Source organism: Pogona vitticeps, chromosome 3 (genome assembly GCF_051106095.1).
Source record: "Pogona vitticeps strain Pit_001003342236 chromosome 3, PviZW2.1, whole genome shotgun sequence".
In the NCBI taxonomy this organism is placed as follows: domain Eukaryota; kingdom Metazoa; phylum Chordata; class Lepidosauria; order Squamata; family Agamidae; genus Pogona; species Pogona vitticeps.
In genome coordinates this window covers 52,376,526-52,388,377 of record NC_135785.1, presented here as the reverse complement: position 1 = coordinate 52,388,377, position 11,852 = coordinate 52,376,526, and the positions used below count along the sequence as shown (strand labels likewise).

General features: G+C 42.9%; 1 protein-coding gene across 1 annotated transcript; it reads left to right on the top strand.

Annotated features, from left to right (window-relative positions):
• The first annotated feature begins 1,182 nt into the window (after positions 1-1,182).
• On the top strand, positions 1,183-9,935 carry ANKRD2 (ankyrin repeat domain 2). The gene is made up of 9 exons (XM_020812029.3): positions 1,183-1,501; positions 2,211-2,324; positions 4,955-5,098; positions 5,383-5,490; positions 6,566-6,664; positions 7,598-7,696; positions 8,294-8,392; positions 9,364-9,462; positions 9,734-9,935. The coding sequence occupies exons 1-9, from the start codon at positions 1,427-1,429 to the stop codon at positions 9,830-9,832; spliced, it is 936 nt and encodes a 311-aa protein (XP_020667688.2). The 5' UTR covers positions 1,183-1,426; the 3' UTR covers positions 9,833-9,935.
• Positions 9,936-11,852: the final 1,917 nt, after the last annotated feature.

The window sequence follows — 11,852 nt, the reverse complement described above, 5'->3', positions numbered from 1 at the left end:
CTTGGAAAGAAGCCCAAGTCAGGAATTCCCAGTATGGTTGTTAGGAAACAGGATTTCATCCCCATTCTTTCTACAGAGGACCACCCTGGAACTTTTGGGAATGACTTCAAGTAACCCTACTTCATGGTACAATTGAGGACTTAGAGAAAAGGAGACAGAGTGGTGTGTCTCTCACTATAAATAGATCCCAGCTCAATCCTGCCTCTCACCTGCCCCCAGTTCACCCAGTATGATTCATGCTGTTCCAGGCTTTGCGCTTAAGTTAGCTGCTTGGCAGGTTGGCAAGTTGTTTCCTGGCAGAGCCCATCTGAGCACGGGCCCCTGTAGCATTTGTCACTCAGCAACCAGCACCTTTTGAAAAAGGTAGCTTAGTAACACATTTCTTTACCTCTGTTCTCAATCAGCCTGTAAGAATAGAGCGATGCTGAAGTCCCACCTTGTAGGACGTTTGGAAGACATTTTCCAGGTGGCCCTCACATAAAGTGCATTTTCTGTGTCCCCAAACCTCTGTGTTCACACCTTGAGTGTTGTTCTCATATCTGAATCGAACATAAGTGACATCCTTATTTCAGATAGCGCAGGTCCAAACAGTGGCTTGTTTTTGAAATTATAATCGGCAGCTTTCAGGGCCTCAGTAGTATTCTGAGGCAGAATGAAGTAGCTGCCTGACAGTAAGGTACTAAGGAGCAGGGTGTGGTAGCAAGATGTTGGAAGGACAGACCTCTGTGTAGCACATGGTGACCTGTGTGGCCCTTGGATTACCTTACTGCTCACGGGTATACTATCCTATCATCCACGCTGAAATAAGATTAAGTTGCCAGTTCATTCAGCTTGTGCACAACAAATGTCTTGTGGGGTGCCACCATATACTTTGGAGCCTGAGGCGGCTTCGTGTTGAGGTTGTCTCTTTGCAGGGGAAATATTGATATAGCCGTGGAGTTTCTGAGACATGGATAAGAATGTGTGGCAGACAAATCTAGCAGGAGCACCTATGACTCATAGGACAATTTTGGAGACATGCAGCAGGGCACGGAGCCATGATTCTTGTCCCCATTCTCACCAGGAGAAGGACATCAGCCTATATAGAACTGATGAGGTTCTGCCAACATCCCGCCTCCCATGAGAGGAGGTGAAAGCTTTGTGTGCACCTCCCTTTTGGGAAAAAAAAAGGTCCAACTACTCATAGGTCACTTTAGGAAGAGAGAGAGCTGAGCTCATGACAAAGGTGTCTGGGATGGGGGTGGTGTGGGGAGGTGAATAGTGTTGTCACTCAAGGCAGGATGCACAGTAAGTCTTTATTAGCAGGGGCAGGAGCAGACCCAGGGAAAGCTGCATACAGAGTGGAAGGACATTCCCTCTCCTGCTGGAAGGACAGCTGAGTCAGGATTTGGAAGGTGAATTCACAACTCTAAGGAGAGCAGAAACGATGGACACCGAACAGGAGGTGAAATGGGCAACGGAACTAATTGATCAGAAATTGGCTCAAGAGGAGGAGCAAAAAGTAAGTCTCAAGGGATCCCATGGGGTTGGGCTGCTGGGATCGAAGGGATTAGCGCAGGTTTATTGGATGAGGCCTTGATAGTTACTGACATTCCATAAATGGAGAACTTTGGTGTATGTAGAATCGGAGCTTGTAAAAGTTAATTTTTAAGACTAACAAATCTCACAGACAGTGCACTCTAGATTCTGGGCATTTACAGTCCAAAATATAACCTCCCTGAGAATTACCTGATACTCTTGCCAACCAGGAGAGCCTGATTTTAACCTTTAATATGTTCGGTTTTTTGCCTCTGACCTTTTGATGTAACTATAAAAACAGTCATAAGCAGGGAGAGGAGGATATGTTTGCATTTTCATGTCAAATATGGAATATTTGAGGGTGCTGGTATTGTGCCACTCCTGCAAAAACAAAAGCTAGATTTTATAAGGAACATGAAAGAGCAGCCTCATGAAGGAATATTAGGATTATGGAAAGGAAAGAATAAGCATCAAGCGAAATCTTCACCTACCTGTGGCAGGGAGAAATAGACACAGACCACTAGTGGTCACTTGAACTGGATGAGTTGCAAATCACTGGAAATGTTCTTCCAGAAAATAAGTTTGGTTTTCAAACCTGTGTAGAAAGAAAAGTCACCGCTATTGCTTGTAGTCACCCGGAAAAGAGAGAGACAAGCTCCAATATTTTCCTATTTCCTATTTGTTTCACATAGAAACACTGTTCCAGTCCCCCTGCACATCCACCAGGGGTGGCAAGGATAGACACCCCACTTCTGGAGGATGAGAAGAAGCATGGACCTGCCAACAAAGGCATTGAGGGACTTAAGGTGAGTGGGTCAGAGCCACTTAAGGTCGGTATGGCTCCCAGATCCTCTTCTCTTAGACATAAGGAAATAATGTACAGTACTTTACCTGTGAATGCTTGGATCTTGTGGTAGCATTCAGAACTTACCCCACTGAACACAAGTATCTTGTCTTAAGTGCTTGGATTGTTCTCTGATATTGTATGTTATTTCATGCTAATGGCCTTTGTGTTGCCTCCTCAGAAGGCAACCAGAAGAGCAATGCAAAGGCCGTCTGTTATAATGGTTGAAGTTATGTCCCAGTCAGCTGAACCTACTTCACAGGACTGATAGGAGGATGAGTCAGAGAAAAAGAACCACATACACAACCACAAATCCCTTGGGGGAAAGGATGGAATAAAAATAGTGAGATATAATTGCTGTTCACTAAATATTGATGGCGCATGTTCTTGTCACATTCCAAACGAATTCTCGTGTGCCTTTTCCAGCCCTCTAGTGGCTAGGAGTATTAAATGCTCCATTACTAAGATTGTTCCATCTATGCACAGCTGGCTGGCTGAATAACTCACTGAGACGAAGCACCTGCCAGGAGTCAGGAGTTTCATTGCCGGCCGTGTCTCCTGAGAGAAGAACCACCCTGTGTGGCCATGAGCGAGCTACACAAAAAGGGAATTGTCATCCCCTTCTGAATACTTTATGTGTACGTAGAAGACCATGAGGAGGATTACCATAAGTCAGAATCAACTTGATGGCATTCAGTGACTCTTATTTATTTAGATAAAAAGACATCCTGACTCCAAATATTCCTGTCAGCAAGCAGTTTTGTTTTTCATTTTCATCACCTGACCTCAGTATCCCCAAGCCATGTTTCTTGAGTTTTGTTCCTGTAAAAGCTTTCTTCCTGTTTGATCCTAAGATACCATTTTTATCTGATAGCAAATTATCCTTAGATTAACACCTCTAAGTAAAATACAGAAGCATTTTAATCAGGTAATTTCTTAAGGAAAATCTTGGGGATTTAAGGAACTGGTCAACTCTTAAGATATGTATTCCTCTTCTACATCTTCCTTTGGGCACTTCAGATAGTAGCTACTACTGCAACATAAATTTACACTTATTTAGATGTTAATTCTCTGTGACTCATCAGTGAAGTTGGGCCATCAGTCCCATACTGTGATCCATCAGATACCTGGCCTACAGGATTGGGACCAGTAGTAGTGACTCTAGGATATTAAAGACTCCCTGCCCCTATCCCGAGGCTTCCCCAGGTCGAAAGGGATCCCTACAGAGACTTGGAAATGGGGAGGGAGGGAAGAAACTTTAAATATTAGTGTCTCTGCAGCTGATAATGTTATTAGCATTTACAGATTCCAGCTAGTGTTAGATACACTAGCAACAGGTACATACAGTAAAGAAATAGGTATAAATAGTCAACCGATGAGCTTCTTTTTCTACAAGAGGTCCTGCACAAAAGTAAGAGCCAGGGCAAGATGTTCTGCTGCCTGAGGTGAAAAGAGGGTGTCTGGTGATGGGGGACTGCTCCCCACTGCACCTAAGGGCAGCACAGTTGTCATCCAATATCTTGACCCCTGCCCTCATGTACCTGAGGCCCAGGTTTTCCTCTGTCTAATAGAAGGGTCAGTCTTGGCAAGTACTCTGCGTGATGAGAGGGCAGCGGCTCAAACTTGTTTAGAAAACCTGGCCTCCTAATGCCAGGGGGTTAAGATACGCAGTTTCTATTGAGTGACAAGGGCACATTCTGCGTGTGCTCAGACATGCTTCCTCCTTATTTATCCATATGTTTCTGAGCTGAGCCCTGATAAAGGGGGAAAAAAGCATTTTGAGCTGAGCCCAGAGATTCCTAGGTAGGCTGCTGCTGTGCTTGAGACCAAATTTAAACCTTGCTTCTTAAGCGGCAGCATTCCATTCATCTGGCAGACTACTTTGTTTGAGATCTAAACTATTGCACCCCTTCTCCTTCCCTTCTAGTCTCTTCCAAACAGACATTTGAATGAGATGTCTCTTTTCTGGCTGAAAGAAGAGAAGCCAGAGTGAGTCAGCAAGACTCTACATACCTTCTCTCTGTGCCAATTTTAATGTGGGAAGTGAACAACAAGAAAGCTCTTTGATCAGCAAGTCCTTGGTCAGGACTGGAAAGTAAAAGTGGAGGGTTTTGTTAAGGAGGCAGTGGGAATAAAGAGAAACATTCAGCTATAAGGGTAACTTTTATATAAGTTATATATATATAAGTTTTAATATAATCATCACAGTGCATTTGTCACTTTTTTCTTTCTTTCTGACATCATTCCTTAAATTTTCTGTCTGTGTCAGCCTTCCTCAATCAGGAGCCCTTGAGATGTGCTGAACTACAATTCCATTTTCTCTAGCTAGTCTGATCATGTTGAGTGGGGATTGTAGAATTTGTAGCCCAGCAAATCTAGAGAGGAAGTGTCTGGCTTTAAAAGGCTGTCCTTCAGCAACATGTTTCTGTCAATTTAGGATAACTCTTCATGTATTAGTGGAGTTTAGTGCCTAAAAATTCTGTTAACATAAATCTAGCAAAGACTCTGTTGGTTTTGCTGCAACAATCTCGCTCAGCTGCCCCTCTGGAAATTACAGGTGTGAAAGTTCTGTATCAATTTCTCCTCCTACAGGGACAAGAAAGAGTGCGGAAGAGTTCTGTGGACCTGAGGCGGGAGATAATTGAAGTTGGTGGCACTCAATACCTTTTTGAGCTACGGAAAAAACCCAAAAAGAAGAAGGAGGAGAAGAAACCAGAGCCTGAGCCAGAGGAAATTGTAAGGGAAATTTCAGGGGGGAAAGGGAATGCTGAAAAAAACACTACGTAGACCAACATTCTCCTTGGGAGTGGACCATGAGGAGGGAAAAGGCAAGAACTGGTACCTTTCTTAGAGGTTAGAGGCCTCTCTGAGTGCTTCTCAGAGGCTAGAGACCTCTTTAATCCCAGCCTTTGTAAGATAATATCTGCCTGCATGGGGATCAGGAATAGAAACGGTCAGAAATCTCTGCCATGATTTCTGTGCTTCTGCAAAATCCATTAAATGCCACTTCTTCTCTATAGACAGGCCCTGTGAGCGAAGAAGACTTCTTGAAGGGTGCTGTACATGGCAAGCTGCATGTGGTGGAGAAGTTCCTGGCAGACGGGGGCTCCCCAGACACCTGTGATGAGGTAATGCAATGAGAGTAGTGTGTGCTCACTGTGATATTTTCAATGGCTTTTGTTCTCCTTTTCATGGAGCTACCAATCAGAACAATTTCTGATTGCCACACTTGCAGTAGTGCTTATGTTGGAGAATAATGTAGAATTATGGGAGAGCAGAAATGAAATATGTAAATGAATATGGAAGAGTAGACATTTGTATGGTGGCCAGTGCAGCTCCTGTGAGTTCACATATGATCTATTATGGGATCACGTTGTAGGACCCTGAGGTTTAATCTAGAAAAATCCAGTGAGAAATAGGCTTTGAGAGCTATAGTCCAAACCGTCTGGAGGACCCTTGGTACACCCTAGATATTAGGATGGGTTTCTTGGAAATGGGGAAAGAAGTATTTTTCTTTCAAGAAATGGGGTGGTGGTTGTTTTTTGTTTTTAGCAAAATGGAAAGAAAAGAATAGACATAAAATAACTAAATGCATGGCTTTTTGGAATTACCTCTGTGAATCCATGCATGCCTAAGCATACTCAGCTGCAAAAGAGGTAGCCATGTTAGATTTTCTCCGCATATTGGCATAGAAAAGCTTGGGGTGGGCGGGCCAAATATTGTAGCATTTCAAAGAATAATGAATTTATTCCAGCGTGAAGAAATGATCCACAAAAGCTCACCTGGAATAAATCTGTTAGTTTTTGAAGTACTACAATATTTTTTGGCATTTTTTTTCTTATTTTCTTTCGCCAATATCCAATTCAAGAGTTATGTGATTATAACAGGGTAACAGGATAGGTTTCCAGCTCCACAGTTGTTCTTGGGTACAACTTACTGAAGATGACAGTTTGAGGTGGTGCAAGGCGGGGGGAAGAATAATTCCTCAAGGGTTTAGTCAAAATGGCTGATCATCATGTGGAAGCAAATATAGTTCATGGGAAGCCAGGGAAGACTGGGATTGGCAAAGAGTTTAAAAGAGATGGAAACCTTGGGCAATGGAGCAGATGGAAACCTTGGGCAATGGAGCATCATCCTTTGCTCAGGCCCTTTCCTTTTGTCACAACTTTATTTCTGAAAATGGTCATTCTCTTTCTTCCTCAGTTCCGCAGGACAGCTTTGCACCGAGTCTCACTTGAGGGACATAAAGAAATTGCAGAGAAGCTCTTGGCTAGAGGTGCCACTGTTGACTTCAGAGATCGTGTAAGATGCCTCCTGTTGGCTCAATATCACTCCTCACCCTCCCCTTTCTCTATTAATGTCATGTATTTCTATTCTGCTCTTTTGAAAACCCATCTCCTCTCTATGAGAGGGGAAACATGTACTTGGTGCTTTGGATGCACAGCTGCTTTTGGATATTTCTGTTTATTTTTTAATTGTTGGATATTTGTTTCTTTTTGGTATATGCCATCAAATTACCTCTTACATATGGCAACCCTATGAATTAGTGGCCTCCAAAAGCCCCTGGAACTAGCAGCTCTACCTTAGTCTTTCAAACTAAAGGTGATAGCTTCTTTTATTGAGTCAGTCCATCTTATGTTTGATATGTCTCTCTTCCTACTGCCTTCAGTTCAGCTAGTCATTGTAGCTTCCAGCGGAAGTTTAAAATTGATTTGATATAGACCCCACCTGTTTCTCTTTCTAACAAGCCATGGCATCTATGATCCAATATCACATTTCCAATGAGTCATTTTTCCTGTCAGCTTTCTTTGCTATCCAGCTTTTACATCCATACAGAGTAAGTAAGAATACTATGGTATGGATGATCTTGGCCTTGGTCTGTTGAAGTCATAACGGAGTCTAACCTCCTGATGACATTGCTCTCAGCTTCCCTAAGATACTGAAACCCCTTTGCCATCTTAAGCTGTGCATCCAAGAAGGAAATCCCCCCCCCCACAAAAAAATTGCAGGATAGGATAACACATGAACAGTTTAAGGCCATTAAAAACCTATGAAACAGCATAAACCACAGTGACAGCTAATATATATGACAGTTCTACAACTGGGGTGCCACAGCAAGACCGGTAGATGGTGCTGCCTGCAACTGGAAAGGAGTATCTCTACAAAGGATGGGGATGACAATGGGTGCATGATGGGGGACTTCTTTCCTGATTGATGTGTGCCACTTATTGACAGCTGGACTCCACAGCCGTGCATTGGGCCTGCCGTGGTGGACACCTAGAGATTGTGAAGCTGCTGCAGGAAAAGGGTGCTGATCTCAATGTCAAGGACAAGGTGAGCTGAGCAGGCTTTAGTTCATGTCGGGAGTAGAACAATGAGTGGAAAAATAGAACAGTATGAAAGCTGAAAAAGCAGTAAACTATTCAAATATTATATGAGCCTCGTGGTGCAGTGGTTAAAACGCTGTACTGCAGCTAAAACTGTGCTCACGACCTGGGGTTCAAATCCCAGGTAGCCGGCTCAAGGTTGACTCAGCCTTCCATCCTTCCGAGGTCGGTAAAATGAGTACCCAGCTTGCTGGGGGGGGCAATGTGTAGCCTGTATAATTAAAAATTGTAAACCGCCCGGAGAGTGCTTGTAGCGCTATGGGGCGGTATATAAGTCCAATAAATAAATAAATAAATAAATAAATAAATAAATAAATAAATAAACACACATCTAACAGAGGTGGATGCACAGACATTGGAAAGGATCTATGCAGAACTAATGAGAAGATGGAGACTTCCAGGGAGTGGGGATGCTGGAACAACTGTGCTGTTCTGGAAGATGGTTAGTTCCTTCCAGGATGCAAAAGGGATAGAACTAATGTCACTCGTGGATCTCTTTTCCTGCTCCTACCTCAATGTTCACTTACTGTCTGCTCTAATTCAGCTTCTCAGCACCCCTCTACATGTGGCTACTCGTACCGGCATGCCTGAGATTGTGGAGCACCTGATAAACAATGGAGTGAATATCAATTCCCGTGATCGGGTAAGATATGTCTTTTCTATTACCATGTCTCTTTAGTGAAGCATGTACTGTTCATCCCACTGCAGGGTCTTAAAGCTGGGACACCAATCACACATACGTGTACAGAACTGCATGAGAATTACTCTGGCCTGATCAACTTTAAGCAGAGGCAGAACATAAATGGTTTGCATAATGCAGAGGTTTGTAAGACCTACTTCGTAAACAAGGGCATACCTACATGCAAAAGAAGCAAAGTGAAATTGTGGTATAGTAATAAAACCCTATTATTCATTATTAACTGCAGTTACTGAAGTTCTAGTCTTATTATCTTCTTTTGTTTCAGTAGCTGAGTTACCTACTATAACCACTAAATAATATATCATTCATTTATATTTCCTAACCCACTGGAGAGAAATATGTGGCTCTTCAGATGCTGTTGGACTACAGGTCATATCAGCCTTAGCTAGCACCACCAGTGCTGAGGAATAATGAAAACTGCAGACCAACAATGTATGGATTAGAACAGTGGTTCCCAATCTTGGATTCCCAGATGTTGTGGAACTAGAACTCCCAGAAGCCTTCACCACTTGCTGTGCTGGCCATCTGATCTCTGTCCACAGAGTTGTAGTCCAAGAACATCTGGAGACCCAAGGTTGGGAAGCACTGAATTAGAGCCACAGATTCTCCATTCTTGCCCTATCCACTGGAACCTCCATCAGTAAGGACAGGAAAGTTGGCATCCCATCAATGACAGATAGGCTTTGTTTAGCTGGTCTGATGTGGCATTTTCTAATACTTTCTTGCTTTAGGTGACCACCAGGTCTCTGTCTACAAAGCTCTATTCAATGGACTTTTCAAAACATTTTGGAGATCTGGACAGGATGGCAAATAATTACAGTAGCTGCTCTTCTTATGTCACAAATCCAAAGTTGGGATCTGTTGCCTGCATGTCTTTGCTCTACACTCACTGGAGTGACTTGTGTCTGTTGCAGGAGGGAGAAAGTGCCCTGCATGATGCTGTGCGCCTCAATCGCTACAAGATCATTAAGATGTTGATTCAGCATGGGGCTGACATGTTGGCCAAAAATCTGGTGAGTGTTGCCCCTTTGTGGTCCATACCCCCAGACTCCTAACTCCAATACAATTGAAGTTTAGTGGGGAATCCTCATTCTGAGTAACAGGTCAGAAGAAGCATAGTATTTCATGTGGTTGCTAACCTAGGTGGCATTTCAGATGTCAGTGAGTTCATGTGCAGGATCTTAGATGGTGGAGTTCTTCCATGTCACTTTTCCATGATTGATTTGATGCAGTTTTATGATATAAGGACACTGGTCCTTCTTACTTCTGCCTTTTCTGCCACAGGCTGGCAAGACTCCAACAGACCTTGTGCAGCTATGGCAGGCAGACACACGGGAAGTACTGGAGAAGCAGGAGCCAAATGCAATGGAAATGCCAGCATGAAAAACGGATGGACCAAAAAGGGCAGATGGAACTTCAAGCAAGAATGGTTTTGGGCTCAGAGACTGTCATTAAAATTCAATAAAAAACTAACAAAGGAAAAAAACAGTGGCAGCCCATTCACTGTCTGGTCCCCTCTTGGGAATGCACTGTCTTGTTAAAAACCTGTAAGATATGTAGAAATTTAATAGTTGAAGCATTCTTCATTGCAATATTTCTGTTGGTTGCATATGTGAAAGTTCTGTCACACAGCTGATAAAGGCATGAGAGCCTTGCCAAATAAAGAACTAATCTGATATACCACAGATAAAACTGTGTTGGACCACTGGTACTCCCTATACATTCCACCTGTATATAATTTAGAAAGCTGCACAACTGAAAAATGAGTTCAATATGTTCTTCAGTTCCAGACGACCCATGTGGCACTTGAGATAATATTTGAAGGGGAAAATATTCAGAGATACACCTAAAGATTCTAAAGTAACAGTATACTTTCTCTTGAGCAGAATCAATTGGTGAGCATTAGGAGAAGCAACAGCCTGATCTTAGGGTGGGTCTAGTCAGCACTTCCACAAAAGTGATGGGATGAGTAATCATGTGATCAGAAATGGACTCTTGACTATGAAGCAAATGCCAACTCAGAAATGTAGGATGAGAATGCCAACAGAGGCATGGCAGGCTCAAATACAGGGATGAATGCAGGTTTCTGCAGAACCCTTACATCTAAGCCACACCACACTCCTGTATAGCCAGCCACTCACTGAGTAGATGGCACATGTTAATCTATCTGTTAGAGCTCTCCTCATATGGCAATATTATTCAGCAAAACATCCTTTTAGAAAGACAAAAGTCTTGCACATATGTAGTTTCCAAAAGCACACAAGAAATATTCATGTTGCTGTTTAAATTAGAGAGGATATGGGTGGCCATTACTAAATTAACTCAAAAAACAGATGTCAGATCAGATATTGCACCTAGAAAGATCCCATTCACTTAACAGCACTGTTTTACAGTCTGGAAAATAATGTAACAAAAGGCTCTCAAAAACCTGTTGAGTCCAGTTTATCTAGGCCTCATTGAGGATTGCACCAGGGGAAGTGTCCACAATGCCATAATGTATCTTTTATTCTTAAGGGTGCCACAAGATTCATTATTTAGTTCAGCATTCTTTCTCCACAATGACTTTGGGAAGTCCACAATGGCATGAATGTGACAGAACCGTTCTTCTCATGTACCTCCGCAACTGATGATAATAGTTATGATAACTACTAGCCATCGGTAGGCTTGTCTACCATGAGTTTGCCTACTGCCCTTTTGAAGTTATTCAGGCTGAGCCATCAGTACATCGTGTGGTCCACAGTGCCATAGTTGGAACTGCATTGAAGTACTATATGAAGTATCAGACATTGCTGGATAACTCAGTGGTTCTGGCATCTGGCTGTGGAGCCAGAGTTTGGGAGTTCAATTCCCCACTGTGCCTCCTTGACAGGAGCTGGACTCGATGATCCGTAGAGTCCCTTCCAGTTCTGCCATTCTGAGATGATGATGATATTTCAACACTCCTGAAACTTCTACTAGTTGTTTCACTGAATGGTGCCAGGTTTCAGAATTAATGTGAGATAGAGAAAACCTTTCTCCATGACATGCGTAAATTAGTTGTCTTTTTCCTAACGGAGTTCCAAAGTGCTTTTCATAGTTCCCTTTTCACATTGAGGAGTTCATCCAGTTCCTGTATTTGATTGCTCCTTTTTTGCACTATTTCAAAAACAATATCCTTTTTGAGGTGCATTGACCAACTTTGCACAGAATTACAAACGCCATAGATATTGTATAAGGGGCAGTACCATGCTGGCTGTTGGGTTTTTGGTTCCTTTCCTAACTATCTCCAGCATGGAATTTAACGTGGTGCTGGGCTCACGCTGATCCTTCCACAGTCTCTGGATTTCTCATGCGAAGTTTCTTTTTAGTCTTCTCCCTTTATCTACAAATGCTATGGCACTGTAGCTTCTCCACTTTACTGGGC

Bases quoted from the DNA above. Each gene is read 5' to 3' on its own strand.
- ANKRD2 (XM_020812029.3), top strand. From the start codon at position 1,427: ATGGACACCGAACAGGAGGTGAAATGGGCAACGGAACTAATTGATCAG. The intron at 1,502-2,210 runs GTAAGTCTCAAG...TGTTTCACATAG, and splicing joins CTCAAGAGGAGGAGCAAAAA to AAACACTGTTCCAGTCCCCC. The intron at 5,491-6,565 runs GTAATGCAATGA...TTTCTTCCTCAG, and splicing joins CCCCAGACACCTGTGATGAG to TTCCGCAGGACAGCTTTGCA.